This window comes from Zonotrichia leucophrys, chromosome 28 (genome assembly GCF_028769735.1).
Source record: "Zonotrichia leucophrys gambelii isolate GWCS_2022_RI chromosome 28, RI_Zleu_2.0, whole genome shotgun sequence".
In the NCBI taxonomy this organism is placed as follows: Eukaryota; Metazoa; Chordata; class Aves; order Passeriformes; family Passerellidae; genus Zonotrichia; species Zonotrichia leucophrys.
The window spans coordinates 1,592,084-1,617,657 of record NC_088197.1 but is presented as its reverse complement, the minus strand read 5'-3'; the positions used below and the strand labels follow the sequence as shown (position 1 = coordinate 1,617,657).

Below are 25,574 nucleotides of genomic sequence, written 5' to 3'. Positions count from 1 at the left end.
ACCTGAGTGGGCTGGGGGGGCACAGGGGATCCCCTTGTGCTGCCACCAGCGTCCCGAAGTGTCGGAGTGTCCTTGTCCCGGTGCAGGGGGGTCCCCAAGAGGTGTCCCTTGTCTGAAGGGGGAGGGGGGAATCGGGGTGCCTGGGGGGGAGATTGTCCCCTAAAATAGTGCAGGGGGGTCTGAGGGATGCGGGGGTGGCCTCCCCCACCCCTGCACCCTCAGTGGGTGCAATTTGGGGGGCACTGGGGGGTGTCCCTGTGCCTGGGGACAGCACAGGGGGGCACTGGGGGGTGTCCCTGTGCCTTAGTGCAGCACATAGGGGTGACAGGGGGGTGTCCCTTTGACTGGGCTCAGCACAGGGGGGTGACAGGGGGGTCTCCCTGTGTCTGGGGGCAGCACAGGGGGGTGACAGGGGGGTGTCCCTTTGACTGGGCTCAGCACAGGGGGGTGACAGGGGGGTGTCCCTTTGACTGGGCTCAGCACAGGGGGGTGACAGGGGGTGTCCCTGTGCCTGGGGGCAGCACACAGGGGTGACAGGGGGGTGGCAAAGGGGTGCAGCACAGGGGGTGCCAGGCATGGGGGTGCAGGGACCCTTCCGAGGAGTGTCCCCAGCCTCCCCACAGCACAGCAGGGTACCGGGGGGGGCGGTCCCGGTGCCCGCAGCAGCACAGAGCGTGCCCCGGTGCAGCGAGGGGGGTGCCCGAGGAGGGTGCGGTGTCCCCAGAGGGAATCCCGGGGGGGGGGGTGAGGTCCCGGGTGGGTGCCCGAGGGGGGCTGTGGGTGGTCCCGAGGGGCGTTTGGGGTGTCCCCTTATGGAGTTCTTTCCCCAGTAGTGCCCAGGGGGGGTCTTTGTGTCTCCAGGAGGAATTGGGGTGTCGAGGGGGGGCTGTTTGCGTGTCGGGGGGGGCGTTTGTGTCCCCCGGCGCTGCACGGGGGGTGTTGTGTCCGGGGGGAGCTGTTACTGTCCCTGTGCCCGGGGCTCTGGGGTGTCCCGGGGGGTGCTGTTTGTGTGCCCGGGTGTGGGGGGGACTGGTCTGTCCTCGGGGGGGGGGACGATTGTGTCGCGGTGTGTGCCCGGAGAGGGGTGTTTGTATCCCCGGGGGTGTCCGGGGGGGTTCTGTGACCCCGTCCGGGGGTGTTTGTGTGCCGGGGGGTGTCCGGGGGGGTTCTGTGACCCCGTCCGGGGGTGTTTGTGTCCCCGGTGTGTCCCCGGGAGGGGTGTTTGTGTCCCGGAGAGGGGTATTTGTGTGTCCGGGGGTGTCCGGGGGGGTTCTGTGACCCCGTCCGGGGGTGTTTGTGTGCCCGGTGTGTCCCCGGTAGGGGTGTTTGTATCCCTGGGGGTGTCCGGGGTTTTCTGTGGCCCTGTCCGGGGGTATTTGTGTGCCGGGGGTTGTCCGGGGGGGTTCTGTGGCCCTGTCCGGGGGTGTTTGTGTGCCCGGGGTGGCCGCTCGTGTCCCCGGCGGGGTGTCCCCGTCCCGGGGCTGGCCGGGGGGGTGTCGGCGGCCCGGGGGCGGGGCGGGGCGGGGCCGCGGCCGTGCCTATAAAGGCGGCGGGGGCGGGGGCGGCGCGTCCCCCCCCGGCGGCGGCGGAGCGGCGCGGAGCGGAGCGGGCGGCGGTGCGGGCTGCGGTACCACCAGCAGCGGCGGCTCTGCGGGGCCGCGCCGGTGAGCGCCGGCCCGGGGGGCTCGGGGGGGAACCGGGCACGATCCGGGGGGGCCGGAACCGCCTGACCCCCCCGCTCCGCCTCATCTCCCCGCAGGTCTCGGCCACCCCCGGACTCCCCTCCGGCTCTGCCCGTCCCTCCGCCTCCCACCCCCCCATCCCCTTTTTTTTTATTTTGCCGCCCCCCCTCATTTCTCCCAGCAACGCCGCCCCCCGCTCCCCCCCGCAGCAAGATGGTGCAGAAGAAATCAGAGATCCCGGGATTCCACCGCTCCTTCAAGGTAAGGGGGTGCTCCCCGCCCCACCGGGATGCTCTGGGGGGCTCCGGGGTGCCGGTAGGGCCGGGCTGTGCCCGCATCGCTGCATCCCCTGCCCGGGAGCGGAGGGGCCCGGCCGCTTCCTGCCCCACCCCCGACACCCCCAAACTGAGGAGCTCCGGGGGTGCTGCCCCCAAACCGTGCGGGGGGACCCCCCTGTTCCCCCGTGCCGGAGGTCGCGGTGCTCCCGGGGGTGGCTCAGTGTCTCCCCCCATGCCTCGGGTGGGCGCTGGGATGCTGCAGCTCCCGCGGGGATCCTCCGTGGCTGCCTTGGCTGCACTTTCCCCCCGCCCAGCTGCACCCCCTCGTCCCGGTCCGGCTGCGATGTGGGGGTGGTCTCGGGGCTCCCCAGGCCCGGCCCGGTGGGACCGTGCGAGGCTCGATCCCCCCTGCCCCGGGATGCCCTGGGCACCCCAAACCCGGGCCCGTCACCCCCCGGTCCCACCTGCCGCTGTCACCTCGGGGGTGCGGGGGGTCCCTGTGCTCCCGCTCCATTCGCTCCCCCCTTCCCGAGCCGCCCCCTGGCTGTGGCTTGGGGGGTTCTTTGTTCGGTTTCGCTCCAGCTCCGGGGTGCGGGGGGGTGCCCCTAACGCGCCCCTCATGGCGGTGCCCCCCGCTCCCCTCGGGTGGCCTCTGGCCGGGGTTTGTGTCCCCCCGCGGTGGCCGGCGATGGAGGCGGGGGGGACACCTCGGCTGTGCTGATGGAGCCCGTGCGCAGCCTCCCATCCCCCAGACCTTTGTGTGGCGGTGCTGCGGCAGCTGGCAGGGCCCCCCGGCCCCCTATTGCCCCCCCAGTGCCCCCCCGTGCTTCCCCTGCCCTCCGTGTGTCTCCCGGAGGCCCCGAGCCCCCCATCCTGCCGGGGCTCGTCCCGGGGGGCAGCAGCTGCGGGGCGATGCTGAGCTCCCCAAATCCGGGTTTTGAGGGGGAGGAAAGCTGGGAAAATGCAGCACGGGAGAGTTTTGGTCCCGGAGATGCAGAGTGGTGCTTGGTGGGGAGGGGGGTGTGCTCCTGCTGTGATCCTGCCCCCGTTCCGCTGGGGACCCCCGGCCCCCCAGGGCTGCAGTAAACAGGAGCCTTCTGGGTGTTTCTGCCGGTGGCCGGGGTTGGCCGTGCTGGGGCTGGCAGCCGGCCCGGACACCGGGCGGGTTTGGGAACGCCGCTGGAGCTGCCACCTCCACCCAAACAGATTTCATAATCCTGGGGAGGAGGGGGCCCTTTTGCCCCTAGCGCTGCCCCATCCCACGGGTGGCTCAGGGCAGCAGAGGGCAGAGGGTCCCCATGTCCCTTCGGGTGCCACTGGGGTTCAGCATGGGGGAAGGAGCCGGTCCATGCCCTCCATGGATCCCAGGGTGCAGGAGGGTTTGGAGTGAGGCCTCATCCTGCCAGGCCAGGTCGGGGGTGTCCTGCAGCCTGGTGGACACCATGTCCACAGAGCTGGCTCCTGCCACTGTGACCTTGCAGGGAGCTGGGAGGACATGCAGGGGTGGCTCTGGAGCCTGTCTTGCCCTGTGACTTCTCTTCCTCCCCTCCTACCCCACTGTGGTTCAGGTTTGGGTGGAGATCTGGGGTTGGGTTGCTGTGGGCGGCTGCGGTCCCTCTCATCATCCCCAGTGTGCTGGCCTGGGGCTGGCTGGAGGAGTGACCCTGCAGCACCATCCCCATCAGGAGATGCGGTCAAAGCCTTCCTCCTCATCCTCTGGCTCTCCCTGGAGCTCTGCTGTGACCCACCATGGGCTGGTGTCCTGCACCGTGGGGCAGTGAGCAGAATGTGTCCCAGGAGCTGGAGCACGCTGGGCTCAGGGTGGCCGCTGGTGGTGGCTGATCCAGCAGCTGCCACCTCACTCCTGCTCTTGGCTCCCACAGGGGCAAAACCCTTTCGACCTGGAGTTCGACCAGTCCAACCACCTGGAGCCCGTCTTCAACTTCGAGTGCCCGCCCCGTCCCGGTGAGTCCCGGCTGCTCCTCAGGGGCTCCCTCCCAGCAGGATCCTCCCTCCCATCCTGCCCCTGGGATCTGGGCCTGAGGGCTTTGGGGGCAGCCCTGGCGGTGCTGTGGGCGGACAGGGATGGCTGACACTGACACTGCTGGCTCTGCTCTGGCACAGACATGCCTTCAAGTCAACCCATCGACATCCCTGATGCCAAGAAAAGGAACAAGAAGAAGAAGCGCTGCAGAGCCACCGACAGCTTCTCGGGCAGGTTCGAAGGTGAGCGAGGCTGCTCAGGGACCCTGGGGCAGGGCTGGGCCCTCCTGCTGTCCCCAGGCTGTGCACAGTGGGGCTGCAGCTCAGGTGACCTCTCCCCTGGCAGATGTTTACCAGCTGCAGGAGGAGGTGCTGGGAGAAGGGGCCCACGCCAGAGTGCAGTCCTGCGTGAACCTCATCACCAACAAGGAGTACGCGGTGAAGGTAAAGCTCCCCTGCTGGGGCTGCAGGGCCGCTCTCCTCCCAGCCCGGCCTCAGTTTCCATTCTGCCCTCTCAGCCCCCAGGACCATCAGTGCTGGCTCAGGACTGCGGCTCTATGGGCTGGAGGGAAGGGAGAGGGGCAGGGATGCAGCAGTGCTGGGCTGTGATGGTGGCACATCCACCTCTGCCACCACCCAGCTCGGGCTCCTCGGTGACCCCCCCTTAGCCAGCTCCTCTCTCTGTCAATGAGGGCAGGCCAGAGACTAAATTAACACTCAGGATGTGTCTGGGGACTTGGGCAGGGTGGTCAGCTCCTGCTCACTCCAGGGAGGTCTCTCTCATGTGGGTGCTGGAGAGGGTTAGGGTGAACTTTTGGGGTCAGGGATGGTGCTCCCGTGGCCCTGCACCCCACAGACTCCAAGCCATGGCACAGGGGCTCTGGGATGGGCCGTGTGTCTAAAAGCAGCCAAATGCTGGGGGAGCTTTGCCTCCCCCATCGCTCCATGGGGGCCTTTGGGTGCCCCAGAGCAGAAGCTGAGGCAGCAGGGAGGGCCGTGCTGGTGGAGCGCTCTGCGTGCCCCAAAGGGCAATGACAGCACCCATCCATGTGCCCTCCCCACCGTGTGGGGCGTCCCCCTGCCCACCCTTGGCACGGGCAGCGAGCCCCGCCGTGCCAGCGCCCAGTGGGGCATAGGGCCCTGTGCTGCTCCAGCGTCACATGGAGCTCTGCTGGCCCCGGCCCCGGAGGGAGCGGCTTGGCACGGCTCTGCCGCTTGGCACCGGCGCCGGGAACAGCCTGTTCTGCTGCCGGAGCCCCGCCCGGCCCCGCGGTCCCCGCGCCGGAGGGGCAGCGGTGCCCGGCCCCTCCCTGGCAGCGCTCAGCCTGCCCCTCTCGGCCTTCCAGATCATCGAGAAGCGCCTGGGACACATCCGGAGCAGGGTTTTCCGGGAGGTGGAGATGCTCTATCAGTGCCAGGGACACAGGTACGGGGGGCATCCCCCACGGTGGGCACCGGGAGTGGGCTGGGACCTGATGCTTGTGACACCCATGGGAGGCAGCCAGGCCGCCCTCTGCCCCACGCTCCCTCCCCCTGACCCCGCTGGCCGCGGTGGAGCATCCCCAGGGGACATTCCTGGTTTGCCATGACGGCAGGGCCTCGGTGGCCAAGCTGGAGCCGAGCCGAGCCCCTGCTGTGTGTGGGGCGGGCCAGGAGGGGCTGTGAGCAATTAGGGAGGAGCGAGCCGGGCGCTGCGAGCCCCTCTCCCTCCTGGAATTCGGCCAGGGGGGCCCTGGCCGTGTGGTTTCAATCACTGCAAGCCCAGTTTTCCCATCCCACATCCCTGCCGGGGTCCTGTGCTGGATGGGGCTGTGGGGGGGACCCCAGGAGGTGTTTGGGGGGATGCTGGACTGATGCCATGGTCCCTGCAGAAATGTGCTGGAGCTGATTGAGTTCTTCGAGGAGGAGGAGAGGTTTTACCTGGTGTTTGAGAAGATGAGGGGAGGTGAGTGCAGCCCCGGGGTGGGGGGATCTGGGGCAGCAGGACCCCCACGAGCCCCAGCTCTGCTCTCACCTGGCCACAGGCTCCATCCTGACCCACATCCACCGGAGACGCCACTTCAACGAGCTGGAGGCCAGCGTGGTGGTGCAGGATATCGCCAGCGCCCTGCACTTCCTGCACAACAAAGGTGAGCTGGGACGCCCCAGGTGCCACCAAGGACACCCTGGGGTGCGCTGGGCCCTCCCGGGGGTGTCACTGCCTCCCCCCATGCTCCTGCCCAGGGGACAGTGCCCGTCCCAGCACGCAGGGTCAGGCCCAGCTGCATCACAAGGCTTTTTGTGGTGCAGATCCTGTTCCTCCAGTTTGGTTGGGATTCGGGGCCAGCAGCAAATTTTGCCAGGGTGCAGGCAGGGATTTGGGGTGGGGAGGGAGGGGTCCCTGTGCCACCGCCAGACTTTATAGCAGTTCTTGTAGGAGGGGGATTTTTACCCTCATTGGCTCTTTTGCCCCCAGGGATTGCACACAGGGATCTGAAACCAGAAAATATCCTGTGTGAGAGCCCAGACCAGGTGAGCGGGGAGCAGCCAGGGTGGGTGCAGGGTGTGCTGCCTGGGGTGGGGGGGTGATTCCTCAGGTGGGGGGTGCAGGAGGGTCCTGCCAGGGACACACACACACCCCGAGTCCTGCTAGGGACACACACACCCCCATATGCCACAGCACAGCGTGGTGTGAAGCGTGACACAAGCTGGCATTGAGCAGCTGTGGCCTGAAAACACAGCTCTGGTCCCCGGGGGCTGCCGCTGTGGTTCCTGCAGGATGCTGGGGGGGTCACCGACCACTCCTTCCCCTCTGTCCCCAGGTGTCCCCAGTGAAGATCTGCGACTTTGACCTGGGAAGTGGCATCAAACTGAACGGCGACTGCTCCCCCATCTCCACTCCGGAGCTGCTCACCCCGGTAAGCGTGCGAGCCCCCCGCATTGTGGGGTTCCCGGGGCAGGGAATGGAGCAGGGCTCTGCACGGACCCCCCCGCTCGCCGCTGCTGTCGCTGATGCAGCGTGTCCCCCGTCCCCCCCCGCCGCGGCAGCCGAGATGCGGTTACATAACGCGGGGGGGCCGGGGGCTGGCGCAGCGCCCGGGCTGCCGTGAGCCTTAGCAACAACAGCCCGAGCTCGCCGAGCCTGCCGGGAGAACTGGGTCAGCAGCACCGGGCTGGGGGCCGCGGCTCCCCGTTCGTGGGCGAGGGAGAGGGGCTGAGCCTCCGCGGTGCGGGGCGGGCAGCCCGAGAGCTGCCGGGTGTCCCCGTGTCGCGCAGATGCCATCCCCCGCGCAGAGCCGCGCTGCCCTTATCGCCAGCCGCAGGTGCCCCCGCGCGGTATCGCCCTGCAGCCCGGGATTTGGGGTGCGATCGTGCCGGGAGGGGCAGAGCCCGTGCGGGATGAACAACAGCCAGGACACCCCAGCCCCTCCTTCCCCCGCGAACGCCTCCTCCGGGGCGGGTCCGCGTTCGGGGGTGTCCCGAGTTTCCCCGTTCTCGGCCGGGATCGGGCTGCGGGGTTGTTTTCCTGCGGTGCCATCAGCTGCTGGGGCCGGCCCCTCGTCAGGAGGCCTCTCTCGTTACGGGGCGATTATCTGCTGGCTGCAGCTCTTTTCTGCCCTGGTCACGGGGCCTGTGTGGGCTGCGGGTCATGCGCTGGAAAGCCCCAGAGTCCCTGGAGCGATAGGGGAATGGGGCCGCTGGCTCGGCCTCTCCTGCACGGGTTAACTCCTCCCGCCCCGGATCCTGCGCGGCGGCTCCGCCCGTGCCGGCCCGGGGAGCAGGAACAGGCACGGCAGGCTCGTCCCACCGAGTCCCGTGGCCGCTCCCAGGCGCTGGGGCTGTCCCGCCGAGCCGGTTGGGTGGTGACAATGCTGTGTGTCCTGTGGGTCCGGCTGTGCTGCGCTGTGGGGGTTGCACCCTTTAGACTTTATTTTTTTTTCCTTCGGGGTGGCAGCTGCTGTTGGGTGACCTCAGAGAGGCGGCTCTGTGGCATCCTCTGTGGTGGGAAACCCAGCAGGGCGATGTGGCAGGAGCAAAGCTGGGGAGCACCTTCCGTTCAGAGGTGCAGCCCCGGAGATCTGGCAGGACCCTCCCAGTCCCCCCTGCCCTGTCTGTCCCCAGCCTTGGTGCTCACCCCTGCCCTGTCTGTTCCCACACTTGGTGCTCACCCCCTGCCCCATCAGTCCCACCCTCGGGGTTCACCCCCTGCCCTGTCTGTCCCCACCCTTGGGGCTCACCCTGCCTGTCCCCACAGTGTGGCTCAGCCGAGTACATGGCCCCAGAGGTGGTGGAAGCCTTCAACGAGGAGGCCTCAATCTATGACAAGCGCTGTGACCTGTGGAGCCTGGGTGTCATCCTGTACATCATGCTGAGTGGGTACCCCCCCTTTGTGGGCCACTGCGGCTCTGACTGCGGCTGGGACCGGGGTGAGGCGTGCCACACCTGCCAGGTGAGGGGGGCACCCAGCAGCACCCAAACCCACCCCCAGTTTGGCTGCAGCACTCCGGGCTGAGGCGCTGTTGTTTCTGCCCCTGCTCAGAACATGCTCTTTGAGAGCATCCAGGAGGGGAAGTACGAGTTTCCTGACAAGGACTGGGCACACATCTCCTTTGGAGCCAAAGACCTCATTTCCAAGCTGCTGGTGAGAGATGCCAAGAAGCGGCTCAGCGCAGCCCAGGTCCTGGAGCACCCCTGGGTGCAGGGGGTGAGTGTTGATGTCCCCTCTCCACTCTCTGCTCCTAAAATCCGGGGTGGGGAACACCTGTCTGCACAGCCCTGGCTCTGACTGGCTGCATTTTGTTGCAGTGTGCCCCGGACAATACCCTGCCAACCCCCATCATCCTGCAGAGGTGAGTGTGGGTTCCAGCCCCCTGAATCCTGACTCCACTCCTCAGCACTACTGTCTGTTCCTTCTGCTTTTTGGGGGCTCTGCCATGACTCTGTGTCTGGGCAGCTTTGCCACTTTGGGTGTGATTTTTGGTGTCTGACCAGTCTGGCATGGCCAGCGTGTGAGGAGGGGACACCTGGATGTTTGATCCTGACCTCCCTGCAGCCCCCACGCCCCCCTGATCCGTGCCTCCCCTGCAGGAACAGCAGTGCCAAAGAGCTCACCTCCTTTGCTGCTGAGGCCATCGCTGTCAACCGCCAGCTGACGCGGCATGACGAGGACGAGGAGGAAGAGGCGGAGGAGGAAGCACGACCCATCATCATCAAAGCTACCTCACGGGCCATGCAGCTCTCCCCTCCCTCTGAGTCCAAGCTGGCCAAGCGGCGGCAGAAGAGCAGCCTGGCCAAGGCAGTGGCCTCTGGGCAGCACCTGGTGGCCCCGCTGGTCCTGGTGGCCGACCAAGCCTGAGTGGTGCCCCTCACACCTGCTGTACCCCATGTCCCCCCTTCTCCTCCTTTCTTTCTTCCCCTTTCCCTCCCTGACCCCACCGTTTCTGGCTAGTGACAAGATCAGGACTCGTCCCTGTGGCTGGTTTCCAAGGTTTTGCTGATCTTGTAGGTCTGGGGGTGGGAGGGTTTGTTTAAGATCTTTTTTTTTTTTTTAAAGGTATTAAATCAAGTGTGAGGTTGCTTCACCCAGGGCACACTCAAGGACATCTGACAGACACACGGACTTTTGTTTCCCAGCTCTTGGTTTCTCCTCTGACATTTTTCCCCCTCCCTGACACCAAAGGACTCTTTGTATCCGCGGCTGCTTTGACGATTTCAGCTCATTTCATACTGTGAACAAAAGACCCTCGGTCGCGTTTTCAACAGCGGGAGTTGTGTTTTAACCTCGTCCCTCCCCTCGGAGCTGCAGGTTTCTCTCCTTGTTGGGATAGATCCCACAAAAACCCCTTCCTGGGGGTCTGGGAGGTGTGGGGAGCCCCCCTGTCCTGTGCTTGGGGGTGTCCCCAGCTCAGCTCCAGGGGGACACAGTGCAGGGAACAGCTCGGGCTGGGGAGAGACGGTGCCAGCAAGGGAGCAGCGCCCAACCCACCTTCTCTCCTCGGCATCCTGCTTCCAGAATAAGCTATTCACCCCTTTTCTTTTTGCCCCTTTTTTTTTCCTTTCCTTTTTAATTACTGTTGGTTTTAAACTGCCAGCTGTGCTTCTCTACAGGGCACAGAGAGATGTCTTCCTTTCCTCCCACGCTCCGGCTGGCAGCTCCCCATGGGCATCCAGGGCTGTGCTCTTGTGCCAGGTCAGGTGTTGCGCCCTGGGTTTTGGAAGGGCTGGTGGCTGTGCCCCTGGGGAGTGCATGGGGGATGAGGTGTTCAGGGTGGCCAGAGCAGCCAGAAACACTCTCTGGGAGCTGTGTGCTCTGTGGAAAGCAAGGACCCCCTTAAAGAGCATCAGGACCTGCTGCAGGACAGTGAGAGCTGCCATGGCTTCAGGCTGGCCCCGAGGCTGCCGTGGCAGGAGGGTCGGGGGGCACAGAGGGTGCCCAATGCCCCGGGGGTGCCAGTGGGTGAGCAGTCAGGCTGGTGGCAGCACCCAAAGGCCAGGGCACGGGGGAGCAGCCTGGGGAGAGCTCGGGATGCGGGGCTGGAAGGTTTGGGGTCAGAGCAGCAGGGTGTGGGTGGTCGTGCACGTGCATCCCTGCTCACGTGTGTTCAGCCATGCACGGCGTTGCCCTTTCCTTGGAGTTTGTTTGGGGTGGGAAGGACTCGGGATGCTGAGTTGGGGCGAGGCCCTTGGCTGATTTCTGGGTCTGTCCTGGGGAGCTCGGGGCCAGACCAGCCTGCAGATCCCCCTGACACCCCCTGCTCCCTGCACAGGCACTGCTTGGGGTTGTGCCACCAAGCTGTGCCTGCTGCCAGCCCCCATCCTGCTGGGAGGGCAGTGCCCCCTTCACACCTTCCTCCTGTCCCTTCTGACTCAGTGCTTTGAGCTTTATATTTTGCAAAAGCAGCCTCGGCCCATCGTGTGCACAGGTGAGGGTTTGGAGCTCTGAGCTGGGGAACAGACTTCCCTGGGTCTTCAGCTGAAGACAGTCGCTGTCTCTGGAAAAAAAAAAGAAAAGAAAGTTCTCCTTTTTATTTTAAGACTGCTGACAGCAATACTATGCAATATATGTTGTTTTTTGTTTCAGGGAGGTGTGCGTGTTATCTTGGGAGATGATGATCTCGGGTGTTGATGGAGTTTAGGGCAGGGGCCATCTTCTCTCACCCTTCCCAGCCTTTCTGCTGCCCCAGGGGGGCTGGGGAGGGTGACTCCATCCCCATCCCACCCCCAAAACTGCCTCACACTTGTGATCTCCCTCTCCCCTGTGTGTCCCCAGTCCCACTGTGCTGGATGGGGAGGAGCAAGGCAGTGGTGAGGGGAGACCCTCCCCGCAGGCACCAGGACACCCTGGAGAGGCCTCCTTTAACAGAGAGAGAAAAAAAAATCCATCTTGATTGTACGTTGTTACTTTTTATAGCTTATTTTGTTTTATCAGTTGTAGATAATTCCTTGTTGTCTTATATTAAGAAATACTTGAATGATGTACAGTACGCGATGCCTTGAGCTGGTATTGTGAAGCTATCGTTGATGCTGCACGCTGCAGCCTTTTTTTAAAAAACAAAAAATCATGGGAAGGGGATGGCAGGGGGATGTCTCCAAAATTTATCTGTCCCCCGTGCTGCTTTTGTTGGCAAACTGAGTTTCCCCTTTTCCCTCATGCATAAGAGCGATCTCTTTTATATCTCTATATATAAATCCACCCCACGCTCTGGGGAAGGCCTGGGTGACCCTGCCTGTGTCCTGTGGGTGTCCTTGGCCGGGGATGTGCAGCCAGGAGATGCTGTGGGAGTCTGTGGGACTTGGAGGATGTGCTGGGAGATCTGAGCTCGGCCTGGGCTCGGCTTTGCATTTCGGGTGGGGTTTGGTGTGGCCTCGGCACCCCTGGCATGGTACTGGGGGTGACGCCAGCTCTGTGCACTGGTAGAGAATCTTTAAATGCCTCTAGAGCTGGGATGGACTGGAAAACCTCCAGCCTGGCTGGTGGCAGCGCTGGGCACCCCCAGGTGCCCTGGCAGGGCAGGCATGGCTGGGGACACCCTGGTGCCAGGGCCAGACGTCCCCTCCCCGCTGCCAGCGCCTCTCCCGGGGCGGTTTCCAGACAGATGCTCCTGTGCTCCAGCACCAGCGACCCCAGCACCCTTCTTCCTCCTCTTCCTCTTTCCAAACTTTCCCCCCCATAGAGCATCTATCTTGGAAACCAACTTCAAAAATGTTGTTTTTTTTTTTTAAGCTGGAAATGTTAAGTGTTTTTGCTTCCTCCCCTTCCCCCCCACCCTTCCTCCAGCCAACTAACTCGACTTAGAACTGGTTAGAAATGTTTACTGTGAAGCTAACTCTTTTTTATCAAACCAGGAGAAACTTTCTCCACTTTACAATTGATGAAGACTGCCAAAGCTGGTTCAACAAGAGTCACGTTAACGCACTGTTGGTTTGTGCAACAGCGGCCTCTGCTCAGGGGCTGGCTGGGAAATTAAAATGAAAATATAAAAAAAACAAAAAAAAGACAAAAAAACAAAAACAAAAAAAGAAAAAAAAAAACAAACACACAAAAAGAAGCACTTTACTGTATGTACCAGGTGATCTGATACAGCTGAATTGAAGTTTTCCTTTATAACAATTGTTGATGCCAGAATTTTGTATTCTGTTTTGTAAGAATTTAATAAAAATGCATTGAGACCTATATGGTGGGCAGGTGGCTGTGGCAGGTGGGGCGTGTTGGATGGATGGGGGGGTTGGGGAATTGGGTGTTGCTCTGTCCAGGGGCTCCTCTCCCCATAACCCTTCCCAGCTCTCACTTGTTCTTCCCAGGCTGCTGCTGGGCTGGGGGTGGGAGGCCGGGAATAGGGGCTGGCAGAGGCTCAGCCCTGACTCACTTGTCCCAGTGCATGGTGTGATCCTGTGATCCCAATGGGAGCTGGAGGTCAGGGCCAGGGCTCTGCACCCAGTGCCACTCCTGGCACGTCCCCCCCACCCTCCATGGGCCAGGGGCCAAAAGGGGACACTGAGGCAAGAGGAAAGTGTGCTGGGATAGGGAAGGCAGTGGGGACTGGAGGCTGGGGATCAGGGTGTGGGAAAAAGGCTGTAGAGGCCCTGCTGAGCTTTCTTACATGGACAAGGCAAAACCTTGTGGAATTTAAAATAAAAATTTTAAATCCTGATTTCTCCAGCCTTGCTGCTATGCTGGGGGATGGAGCTGGATCCCTCTGGCTGTTATTGCCATGGTGCTGCTGCCCTGGCAGAGCCCCATCCATGGCACTCCAGCTTTGGGGCATGGGCTGTGGGCTCTGCCATGGGCCAGCTGCTGCTCCCAGCTCTGAGAATCCAGGCTCACTGCCTGCTAAATGCTGCAGCTGCTCTTTGCAGCATCTGGATCAGGAAGTCTCCCTTCCCTGGCTGTTCCAGGATGGCATGTGGTGAGAACAGAGCTGGGGTTCCCTCCGGGCTGAGGATGAGGAGCATGTCCCATCCCATGGTGCTGTTCCTGCCTCTGTTGAACAAAGCCATTGCTCCCTCCTGGGTTCTGGGGCCAGCTGGTGACCCTGGACATTTTAGGAGTATCCAGCTCTTGGCTCTTCTTCCTCTCTTGCATGTTGTTTCACCTCAGCTGTGTGCTTCAGAAATCTTTCCTCTCCTGCCTTTTGCCCAAGAGGTGTCCTGCAGACAATCCTCCTTCCAAGATTCCAGCTGGATCGCAGACAGGTGTGTCAAAGGATCCAGCTGGATCCCAGACAGGTGTGCAGCTTTGCTGCAGATGTTGGTTTAACTTTAAATCTCTGAAATTCCTTCACGTGGTCCCTCTTCTCCCCCTTCCCCAGTTTCTCCAGAAAGTGCCTGGCAGTTGGAAACCACTCCTGAGCACGTGCAGAGAAGGGCAGCTCTGAAAATAACCCAGCGCTGGGTTAAAATAACCTGTGCTGCTCTGGTGCCTGAGCACCAGCCCAAAATAGGCTCCGCCGGGATCAGGGCGCTATAAATACCCTGGTGTGGATTTGCCTTGGAGAAAAGCCCCGCAGCAGGAGCAGCACCCACGCTGGCCCACAGGGAAGGGGCCACTGAGAGCCCCAGGGGGGCCTGGCTGATGGAGGGGGCAGCCAGGCTTTGGGTGACGTGGTGGCTTTGTGCCACCTGCCTGCCTTCAGGGTTTAACAGAGCCATCAGGGCATGGCTGGGTCTGAGTGGCTGCAGCACTGGTGGGGTCACATCGGGCTTCAGCACAGGGCACTGAGGCACCTGGGCAGCAGCAAAGATGAAGTGTCCTCAGTACTTTGGGTCTGAGCCCAGCTCTGCTGGGGATAAATGATGACCTGGGTGATTAGCCAACATTTTGATCCAATGTCTGCCCAAAAAACCACCCTGGAGTGAGTAACATGCATTCCCTCAGACCAGACTGCTCTCCTGAACCATCAGTGAACCCCAAACCCACACTGGGCAATGTGGAGTGGAAGGTGTGAAGTGTGTTTTGATGCAAAACAGCTGCTTTGGATCAAAAAAAAAATTAATTTTCCTTTTTGTGCTTTTAAAATGTTTTCTGGGATGGGGCAGAGACAGAAAGAACTCCTGTGCATTTTGCAGAGTCATGTCTCCTATCCAGGCAACTCAAACCATCCATCTGGGGTGGTTTTTGACAGGATGTGCCATTTTGGTGTGGTTTTGACTGGTGTGTGCAGGTTCTCCCTCTGAGGTCATCTCAGGGAGTGAGTGATGTGCAGAGCCCAGCACCCAGCTCTGGCCCTGCCTGTGTTTCCTGTGGCTGCTCCCTCTGCACCAGGAGCCTGGGTGGCACTGGCACAGCATGGCATGTCTGATTCCTCCACTGTCTGAAGGCCTTGGTCAGCCTTGTTTGTGGTTTTGGATGGTGGAGTGTGAATTTTGGAGAGCCATGGGGTGCAGGTCTGGCTTTGCCACAGCTCTGGGTGGAATTGCACAGACAATGGGAGCTGTGGTTGGTCAGCAGGAGCAGAGCAGGGTCAGGTTTTCCCAAAGCCCAGGAGAGCTGTGCCCATGGCTGGAGTGGCCCCTGGGCCTCCTGAGTCACCTTCTCACCTGGCTGGAGGTTTAGATCTGGGTTTTGTGCTAAGGCACAGCGATTGGCAGGTCCCACTTTGCCCTCCTCTGGCTCACACCTGGATGTCTCTGTCTTTGCCCTGCAGTCTTCCTCAGAGCTTCCTACATCCTAAATGCCTCCTCTGAGGTGAGCTGCTCAGCCAGGGGAGAGCTGCATCTGCCTGCCTTTTGCTTGGAGCACACATTCTACATGCTTTTTCTGCCTCCATGAGGTGAAGAAAGGCCAGATATTCTCTGCTCTCCAACTCTGAGCACTCTGGTGCCACTGGTTTCATTCCAGCTGCTCGCAGCCTTGTGAGACCCTTCATGTCCAGGCCTGGATGGGGTCAGCCTTCATCCCACCAGCTGAGCCCCAGCTGTGATTTCCCTGCCCAGCATTACTGCTGGGATGGGGCTTTTGCCCACCCTGTGAATGGCCCAGCTAAAACAGCGCTGCCTTTGCCCAGTGCCTGATCTCTGAAGGAATCTGTTGGCTACCAGACCCAGAAATAATGACACCGGGCCTTTTATAGGAGTGTTTGTTCCCAGGTTTATTTTTGGGATGGTAAAGTCTCCTGTATGACACTCCTCTTTTTATTCCTCTGGTCTAACACACCCCTGATCACCGTGGGGTTGGTGCTGGGTCATGCAGCAAACCTGTCAGTCCCATCCCACATGAGTGTCCCACACAGATCCATTATCCCCGAGATCCACGGCTGTGTTTCCTTACACTGGTGCTGAGTTAAGCCTCTGGCTCCTGCCACAACACAAATCACCCTGATTTACTCTACCAGGGGCTGAACAACCAGGATGTGTCAGATGCAGGGTGGCAGGGCTGGCATGGTGAGCATGGCACAGAGCTGGTGGTGCTGGAAGATTGAACGGGTGTGGAATCCCCTCCCCAGGTGATGGAGAAGCACCGTCCTCCCTGGCAGGCACACCACAGTTTGTGAGGATGAATTTGCTGGGATTTTGGAGCAGTGTTGAAGAAACTCAGCCTCCACCACCAGCATGGGCTGGGTTGGATGATCCTGCACTCCCAAGCAGGCAGAACGGGTGCAGAATCCCTCCTCAACTGATGGAAGACCGTCCTCCCTGGCAGGCACACCAGTTTGTGAGCATGAATTTGCTGGGATTTTGAAGCAGAGAATGATCTGATGAAGAAACTTCATCCTCCACCAGCAGCATGGGCTGTGCTGGATGATCCTGCACCTCCCAGGCAGGGCAGGAATGGATGTGGAATCCCTTCCTCAGATGATGGAGAAGCACCGTCCTCCCTGGCAGGCACACCAGTTTGTGAGGATGAATTTGCTGGGATTTTGGAGCAGTGTTGAAGAAACTCAGCCTCCAAAACCAGCATGGGCTGGCCTGTGTGATCCTGCACCTCCCAGGCAGGGCAGGAACGGGTGCAGAATCCCCTCCTCAACTGATGGAGAAGCACCGTCCTCCCTGGCAGGCACATCACAGTTTGTGAGCATGAATTTGCTGAGATTTTGGAGCAGAGAATGCTGCGTCGAAGAAACTTCAGCCCATGGGCTGGGCTGGATGATCCTGCACGTCCCAGGCGGGGCAGAAACCCCTCAGTGGCACTCCTGGAGCTGGATACGTGTGGGATGGCACAGCCGGTGAGCCCCCGGTGCTCGGGACGTGCCTGCCGGCCATTCCTGCCAGCCTCCAGCCGCCTGCAGCCATCCACCGGGCACTGCGGGTCTCCAGCTCCCTCTAATGTTTGTGGCCCGAAAGGAGCACCCGCAAGCAGGACAGGCCTGAGCAGCGAGCCAGGCTGCACGGCCCCGAGGGAAAAGCGTGACGCTGAAATCTGTGCAAGCAGCTGGGCCAGGAAGGGGGGAGTGATGCGCTGAGGAAATGGTGCTAAAGAGGAAAGGATGCAGCGTTTTAGGAGAAAGTACGGCTGTATTGAATGCCTGGTTATTATTAATAAATGAAAGATTTCACAGGAAAAAGGATTGTTCCTCTGAAAAATACTCTAAATAGATACTCGAAAATGCTGTGTTTCCAGCCCTGGAAGTGTTCAAAAAAATGTGGTGACATGGCTTAGTGGTGAGCATGGGGGTGATGCTGGACTTGATCTTAAAAATATTTTCTTATATTAATGATTCTATGGTTCTGTGATTTTAAAGGCTCCTACTCATTCCTGCCTGCACTGGGACTGTTAGGACAAGAGCTCTGCATAGGAGTTTGCCAAACTTGTCCATGTGAAATGCACCTTTAAAAATGCAGCAAGGAACATGACAGCACAGAATGCAGCAGAAACGGGTATTGATAACACAATACAAAGCCAGGCTGGACTCTCAGTCAAAATCAGTGGAGTAGCAGCACTGCTGTGTCCGGCCATAGTGGCTCATGGGGAGATTGCAGAGCTGTGTGAGGGTCTGGAATTGTTAAATCCACACAAACAGCACACAATCCACACAAACAGCACGTCTCTGTGTGCCACAGAAGCTGGAACACCAAGGCACAGGAGGCAGAAGGGGCAGCCAGGCCATCTCCCCTCTGACACACGGGCTCACAGACCACACGCCCGCTCCTGCCTGGGTGTGTGTGCAGCACAGATCAGGGGATGGATAACAGAGAGAGGGGGAATGTAATTACCCTGCAAAGAATAAATCACTTTAACGGTTCAGTTACTGAGATCACAGCGAGGCAGTGGCACAGCCTCTTAATTAATCTTCTGCTTTGCAGCCGCCTCCTGCCCCCGCACCATCTCCACCTCACACTGCCTGGTGAGGAGATGCCATCAGTGGGGACAACACTGGCCAGTGGTTTGTGGCTGAGCAGGTCCAGCAGGAGCAGCAGGGCATGACCAGGTGAGGGATCAGGGTGCTGTGGCTCCTGGGTTTGTGCAGGGTAATGCCTGTGGTGGGCCTGGTAATGGAGGGCTCCAGGCCTGTGTCAGCAGCAGCCAGTAACTCTGATTATTGTGAGGAATTGCTGGGCATGAAGCAGGGGCCTGGGGATGTTGGAGGCCTAGGTCTGCTGCAAAAGAATGGCTGGTGTGTGAGCTCATGCAGGGAAAACCCCCAATTCACCTTCACCTCCACAAGGCCCAAACCTCCCTGGCTCCTCACCGCCAGCACTGACCCCCTTCAGCCCCTTAACTCCCAACCTCTTCTCTGTGAATTGCCCCCCCCATTTCTCATCCCTTCACAAACTGCTCTCTGGGCTCCATCATCCTCCTCAGAATAACCCCTTTCACAGGATGCTCCCCTTATCCCTCAAAATTGCCCCTCAGAGATTGCTCCCCTTTGACCCCCTCACACTGCTCCTCAGGGAATCGCCATTATCTCCAAACTGGTTCTCAGGGATTGCTTCTGTCACACCCCCCCACTGTTCCTCAGGGAACCTTATCCCTCAAAACTGTCCCTCAGGGATTGCTTCCCTCACCCCCTGCCCTCCTCATTGCTCCTCGGGAAATCACTCCCATTTCCCTGCTCCTCCTCCTTCCACCCAAGGATGTGCCCTCATCCTCCTCAGGGATCACTCCCTCATCCCCAAAACTGCCCCTCAAGGATTGCTCCTGTTGCTGCCCCTTCCACATTGCTCCTCAGGGAAATGCTCCCTTTTCCTTAAAACTGTCCCTCAGGTTTGGCCCCTCATCATCTTCAGGGATTACTCCTTCATGGATCATTCCTTTATTCCCCTCAGGGATCACTCCCTCATCCCCAAAACTGCCCCTCAAGGATTACTCCTCTTGCCACCCCCTCCATGTAGCTCCCAGGGAAATGCTCCAAGCCTCAGAACTGTCCCTCATGTTTGGCCCCTCATCATCTTCAGGGATTATTCCCTCATGGATCATCCCTTTATTCCCCTCAGGGATCACCCCCTCATTCCCAGACCATCCCTCAGGGACTGACCCTCACTGCCCCAAGGGTCGCCCCCTTTGTCCCCAGACTGCCCCTCAGGGATAGTCCCCATCCTTTTCAGGGATCAGCCCTTCAGGGATCATCCCTTTACTCTCCCTAAGGGATCGTCCCCTCATCCCCCAAACTGTCTCCAGGGATCGCCCATCAAAACGGCCTTTCTCATTCATCCACACTGGCTCCTCAGGGTCTCATCCCCTCTTGCCCAAAAGTGCCCTTCAGGGATTGCTCCCCTCTGCTGCTCGTCAGGGAAATGCCCCGTTACCCTCAAAAGATCCCTCAGGGATCGCCCCCTCATCTCTAAAAGTGTTCCTCAGGGATGGACCCTCATCCTCCTCAAGGATCGCCCCCTCAGGGATTATCCCCTCAGGTATCATCCCCTCAGGTATCACCCCCTCACTCCCCCTCGCATCGCCCTCCATCCTCCCCCTCCGTGCCGGCCCCGCCCGCCGCCCCACGCCCTCTCCCCGCCCCGCCGCCGCCTCCGCCGCTCCCCCGTGCCCGGCCGGCGGCGGCGCCCGCCCCATGCGCCGCTGCTGCCCGGCGCTCTGCATCCGCACCGCCATCGACGCCACCGCCATCGACGCTACCGCCGACATCTCCGCGGCCCTCGCCCCCGTCCCCGTCCCGCCTGCCGCCGTGTCCCGCCCGCCGCTGCTGGTGCTGGTGCTGCTGCAGCGCCGCCCCGCGCCGCCCGCCCCCGCGGCCCCGCCGCACAAGATGGCGGCCGGAGGGAGCGGCGGCCCCGGCGGCCTCTCCTCCTCCTGCCCGCAGCCGCCGCCGCCCCCGCCGGGCAACGGGGCCGCGGCCGCCGCCTGCACCAACGGCGCGCCCGCCTCGCCGCCCGGCCTCACCTACAACCAGAGCGGCGCCGCCAACCCGCCGGCGGCCAGCGGCGGCGCGGGGGGCCCGGCGGCGGCGGGGGCGGCGGGGGCAGCCGGCGGGGCGGGCGGTCCTGGCGGGGCGCTGCAGCGGGAGCCGGTGTACAACTGGCAGGCGACGAAGCCGACGGTGCAGGAGCGGTTCGCGTTCCTCTTCAACAACGAGGTGCTCAGCGACGTGCACTTCCTGGTGGGGAAGGGCCGCGGCTCCCAGCGCATCCCGGCGCACAGGTGGGGCGGGGGGCGCGGGGGTCCCACGCGTGGGGATCCGGGAATGCGGGAGGGATGAGGGGTGTGGGGGTACCCAGCCCTATGGCCCTGCGGGGTGGCCGCGGGTCCCGGGCCTCGGCAGGGTCGTGGGGGCCGGCTCGATGGGCCTGGGGGCATCCCCTCATTCTCCCCACACTGATAAAGGGAATCGCTCGTTTATATTTGACAAAAGTGCCCCTCAGGCATCGCTCCTCCTCCTGTCAGGGATCACCCTCTCAACCCCCTAATTACCCTTCGAGGATGGCTCGTCTCCCCCTTTCCCCCGCCCCCCGTTATTCCCTGAGGGAATTGCTCACATATTCCCTTCAGGAATTGCATCTTTTTCCCCCTCACTTCCCATCAGAGATTGCTCTCCTCACCCCTCTATGTTGTTCCTCAGGGAATCACTCCCTTATCCCCCAGAACTGCTTCTCAGTGATTGCTCCTTTTGCTCCCTTGTGTTTCTCCTCAGAGAACTGCCCCCTTCTCCCCAAAACTGCTCCTCAGGGAATGTCTCCTTATTCTCAGAACAGTTCCTCAGGGATGACCCTCCATCCTCTTCAGGGATGATCCCTTTGCTCTCCATCGGGGATGGCCCCTCATCCCCAGACTGCCCCTCTGCCATGGCCCTGGGAACGCTGTGGGTTCTCCTGCAGCCTCGGGGGGTGATGTGCCATCGAGTGGGGTACAGGGTGCGGGGTTTGGGCTGCTGCACCTGCCTGTGAGGAGAGAAAAGGGGCTCACAGAACTGCCCCCCACATTTCACCCCCTGCTCAGGGACACGTCCTGAGCATGGAACCCCCACTGAGGTCAGGCAGTGCTGCCCCTGATCTCTTCCAGCCTTGGGACAGTGTTGTGCCTTTCCTCAGTGCCACCAGCTCAGGATACATTCAGGGTTTGGGTGAGAGTGTTTTATCCAGAGGGATGGAGTGAGTGGGACAACCCCACATCCCTGGGTGTCACTTGGAAGTAACCCTTGGTTTGGTGGGAAGCAGAGGAGGGGAGAAATAGTCTCCCTCATCTGCCTGATCCCTGCTGACAGAGATCACCAAAATCCTGAGAGCATTGGGGATGGAAATGAAGGAACAATGATTTGAGACCCCAAATTTCAGGTGGAACATTTTAATTTTAAAATGACCTTTATTGAATCTTTTCTGAAGCCCTGTGTTTTGGGGGTTAATCCACTACCATGAAGAGCTGTGTTGGGAATGACACCTGGGCCTGAATAACCTGTAGTGGTTAATGCTTAGGGCTGAGCTGCCATTTAAGAATTTGCAGCTCAGAGGAGCTGGGAATTGTGGAGCTGGGAATCGCCTCCACCTGGGTGATGCAGATCTGATGTGGCTGATTGACATTCAGCTGGTTCCTTGGGGGAGCTCCAGTGAATCCGTGTGTGCCACCCTCTTCCTCCCAAGGAAGAGCTCAGAGATGGAACCAACTTTAATTGGTTTCTTGTTGTACCTGGAAGTGGTGCTTGGCAAAGGGAGCCTCACTCCAAACACTTTCAAACTATTGCTTTTCTCCTAAGTGCTCATGTTACTGGAAGTTCCCCCTTCAGATTTCCCCCTTTTCTCTCACTTTAAGAACAAACCACACTTGTTCTAGGCTGGTTTTAGAGTGTCAGCTTTGCTCTCTTATAATTTGAAGCTTAATTAGTATTTGGGTAAGCTTGCTCCTGTCCTGAGAACTAGGCTTGCTGGGTGGGGACAGGTGATGTTCAGCCCAGAAATAAATGGAAAATAAATGAAGATTTAAAAAAAAAAAAAATTGTCCCCAAAGTGAGATGCTGCTTAATTGCTATGAAATTCATCTGGTGCTCTGGGTGGTAAAGATAGAATGGAGTGTGTCATGGTGTGACATCCCACCTCAGGGTTCTAGAGATTTTAGTAAAACTTGTCCGTGTGATGTTACATCTGGGATATCCTGGTGATTTATGAAGTACTGTGGTTATTTCAGAAATAAGAGAGCCTAAAATAAAACCACCCAGACCCCTTCTGTGCTCAGTTTTCCCACAGCAGCTCAACAGCAGAAGATACTTTGGGTTGGAATTGAGTTGCAAAGCAGCCATGGGTTCAGTTGGAGAGGTGCTGTTTTGTTTCAGTGACCAGGGCAGGTGCTGGTGCTTTGTCAGATGTCTGAAATCATAAACTCATGGAGTTATTAATGCTGGAAAACACCTTTAAGATCATCAAATCCAATCCTCAGCCCAGCACCACCACATTCACCACTAAACCATGTCCCCAAGTGCCACATCCGTGTTTTTTGAGCACTTCAGGGATGGTAACTCCACCCCACTCTGAGCAGCCCATTCCAGTGCTTTCTGTAAAGACATTTTCCCTAATATCCAATCTAAACCACCCCTGGCACAATAGTGCACAGCTCCCAGGTAAGTATTTCTGCAGTCTGGTTTAATTGTGTAAATTTTTAGACCAGGCAAGCATGGCTGCAGGAGGAGCAACTCCTGAATTGGGTTCTTGGACAGCTCCTTGTGGTGCCTTGAGGAGTGGTTCTGCAGCATCCTCGATGTGACTTCATGGTGTGCTGGGAATGGCTTTGGCAGCAGATTGGGAAACACAAATATTCCAAGAGATACAGTCCTGTGCCAGCTGGGAGTGTTGGTGCAGGTGATTCCTGGTCTGTCTTCTCCTGGATGGAGCTGGGGGAATGTGGAGGGTTTGTAGGTTGAGGTGATGAAGTGGGGTGTGCCCAGTGAGCACAGGTGATGTTGTCCACAGGTACTGGTGCCAGAAGAGGTTTCTGACAGAGCTGTAGGTTCAGGTGTGTTTCTGAGTGCACCTGGAAAATTCAGTTAATGGCCCTAATCTGAAAGGAGGGGAGATTTAGATTAGGTATTGGGAAGGGATTCTTTCCTGGCAGGGTGGGCAGGCCCTGGCACAGGTGCCCAGAGCAGCTGGGGCTGCCCCTGGATCCCTGGCAGTGCCCAAGGCCAGGCTGGGCAGGGCTGGGAGCAGCCTGGGACAGTGGGAGGTGTCCCTGCCATGGCAGGGCTGGCACTGGATGGGCTTTAAGATCCCTTCCACCCAAACCAATCTGGGATTCTTTGGCTCAGCAGTTCGTATCAAGCCACAGAAAACAGACAAAAAAAACCTCACAGAGCAGCTAAGAACAAACATTCATTTTGTGTGTGAGAGCCCAGTTTGAGGATAAAAGGTGTGAACTGAAGGGTCACCTGTCCAAGTATCTGCAGCCCTGAGAAGATCAGGTGTTTCCCACCTGGAGGAGACTCCAGACCCTGTGGGAGTTCCTTGCCTACCTTGAAGCAGGCCCTGTCTCTGAGCCTTCAGCTCATTCCCTCTTGCTGCTGAATCTGCCATGAAGAAGATGGAATGGCCTTAAATTTTTTTTTGATGCCAAGGCCAGGCCAAGCAGCTGCCTCAAAGCTCCAGGGCACCAGCATGGCCAAGGTCAGCACATTGATTAGACCCAGCAATAAGAGGGAAAGGGTTTTTTGTCTTTTTCCAGATCTGCTTTGTTGAGCACAGTATCAATGGGATTAGACATGGCTAAACCTCATCAGCCAGGAACTGCATGGGTGTCATAATTAAACTTGTTAATTGGCCAGAAAACAGGGCCTGAGAGTGAGCAGGGCAAGCTGTGGGGATGCAGCCCTGTGTGTGCTCCAGCCTGGGAGATCTACAGCTCGGGGACAGCCTGAGTAGGATTTGGCTGTTGTTTCCAGGAGTCTCTTCTGAGCCCATCCTGTCTTGTCTTGGGCATGTGTTACTCACAGATCCTGTGTCCCATGGCTCCTGCTCCTTTCACCAGGGTCTGCATCCTCTGCAGGCAGCCCACTGTAGTAAACCCCTCAGGTTTAGCCAGGGCCCCTTGGAGAACAGAATGCTGACACAGCGGCAAAGCAGTTTCCTGTCTCCAGGGACATCCACCTTGTACCTTATCCCTATAGCCATGCAAGGCAATATTGTGTTAAACCCTACCATTGGTCACTTATGGTCACTCTAACACCTTTGCCATTGGTCAGGATTGGATCCAGGCCAAGGGTATAAAAGTAGCACACTGTACCCCTGCTAACTCGGAAGAAGAAGAGCTGAGACCCTTCACGGACCCTCCAATAAAGCCATACTCGTGGAACAGCCAGCGTCTTCTGCTTCTCCTCTCTCTACCCTCTGCTGGAGCCTTAGGCCAAGGGAAAAGCTACCTAGCAAGCAAAGCTGAAATCACAAGAGCTGCCTGATCACTAAGAACTGAATATTCCCTGCTTGCTAGGGGCTGACCCGCGGCCTTGGTCTGAGAGCGAGCTGGCTTCTGGCACCCAGTGCCCTTGGGGACTGAGCTCTGGAGCTGGAACAGCTTGCATAGGATAAGACCAAGCAAGGCTCATTGAGCCCACCATCATCATCAGCATCTTCCCATCACCTCTGGTGTCTCTGAGCTCCTGTGTTGCTGTGTTCCTATGCCAGCTCTTCTGGAATAGATATTTTAAGGTTTCTCTGTGCAGATGGAGGAGGGAGCAGTTCAGCAGCATGGGGTAGTTGTGGGTTTTGAGTGGTTTCTTTTGTTATTGGTGTTACTGGAGTGCCTGGGAAGGGAGCAGTGCTGGTGGGTGTGCAGATGAAACCAGGTGACAAGCGGTGCCAAGGTGAGCATGAAGCAGTGAAAGTTGTGTCAGGAAACAAAACAGCAGAAGGAAAGACATTTTCTTGCAGGCCCTCCACAGCCTGTAGTCAGCTTTGGATCCTTCTGAAGACAATTTAACCTCAAGGAAGTTCCTGTGACTCTCACCACTGACAGTCAGTTTACTTTGGCTCTTCCTGGTGCAGAGGGAATGAGGAGAAATCAGGTGTTGCTTTCTTAATTCTTTAGTTCTATTTCTGCTTATTTCTCTGCCTCCTTTCAGTAGTCCACTCTGTTTTGGCCACAAAAGTGTTTAAAAATAACTTCTCTGTTGGATTTTCCCATCTGAAACAAATCCCATCTCTTCCTCCTGCAGACCTGCGTGGCTGGGGGAAGCTGGTGGATGGTGTGGGAGGAGTGGTGAGCATCCCTGCTTTTCCTTTTAGAGCAGCTTAAGAAAACACTGGAGAGAGAAAGGGATTTTCTTATGTTAATTATGTTCTCTTAGTGCTTTAAGAGAACTTCAAATGTGGAGTCCTGGGTTTCTCTGGCACCTCCTGGGATCCTATTAGGGCTCAGCAGTTTACAAAATCTGACTGATTTGTTCCCGACTGAAATGGAAGCAAACATTTGAGGGTTTTTTTTAATGAATGCCCTTTTCAAATAGCTTCTGAAAGCTCTTGCTCATTGAGGACCTGTACTGTGCTGGCTGTGAGAATGAAAATTTGAGAGTGCAATTAATATATGTTAATTTTTGGTATCAAACAAAGCCGGCAATTGTTTTGCCACCATCGCTGCTTTTGGAGGAACAAGGATTTTTGTTTCATCTGGCAATTCTGGTATTGTGAGGAAGGTTTTTATTTTTCTTGACATTTTTCTTGAGAATGGTTTGACAGAAATATGCATGTGTGTACTTTTTTGTAACCACTGTGGTTTGTCCCGAGCTCCCTGAGCCCATCAGGAACAATGAGCCAGCTCGTCAGCCAAACTCCGTCACAGCAAATGAGCCTG

At 58.9% G+C, this 25,574-nt stretch overlaps 2 protein-coding genes across 2 annotated transcripts in view; both read left to right on the top strand.

Annotated features, from left to right (window-relative positions):
• The first annotated feature begins 1,590 nt into the window (after positions 1-1,590).
• Positions 1,591-12,596, top strand: MKNK2 (MAPK interacting serine/threonine kinase 2). Its single transcript, XM_064734092.1, has 14 exons — positions 1,591-1,664; positions 1,760-1,943; positions 3,844-3,925; positions 4,085-4,186; positions 4,290-4,387; positions 5,290-5,369; positions 5,815-5,888; positions 5,968-6,072; positions 6,399-6,454; positions 6,745-6,840; positions 8,178-8,372; positions 8,463-8,627; positions 8,729-8,772; positions 9,011-12,596. Exons 2-14 carry the CDS (start codon positions 1,896-1,898, stop codon positions 9,276-9,278), a joined length of 1,413 nt encoding a protein of 470 aa, XP_064590162.1. The 5' UTR covers positions 1,591-1,664; positions 1,760-1,895; the 3' UTR covers positions 9,279-12,596.
• Positions 12,597-19,335: 6,739 nt separating this feature from the next.
• Positions 19,336-25,574, top strand: part of BTBD2 (BTB domain containing 2) — a 29,701-nt gene continuing 23,462 nt past the window's right edge. Inside the window, exon 1 of the mRNA XM_064734548.1 lies at positions 19,336-19,952. Coding sequence (XP_064590618.1) covers positions 19,366-19,952 — 587 coding nt within the window. The 5' untranslated portion in view covers positions 19,336-19,365. The remainder of the gene's footprint in view (positions 19,953-25,574) is intronic.

Coding starts and splice junctions, on each gene's coding strand:
- MKNK2 (XM_064734092.1), top strand. CDS start 1,896: ATGGTGCAGAAGAAATCAGAGATCCCGGGATTCCACCGCTCCTTCAAG. Junction 5,889..5,967: donor GTTTGAGAAGATGAGGGGAG/GTGAGTGCAGCC, acceptor ACCTGGCCACAG/GCTCCATCCTGACCCACATC. Junction 6,455..6,744: donor TGTGTGAGAGCCCAGACCAG/GTGAGCGGGGAG, acceptor CTCTGTCCCCAG/GTGTCCCCAGTGAAGATCTG.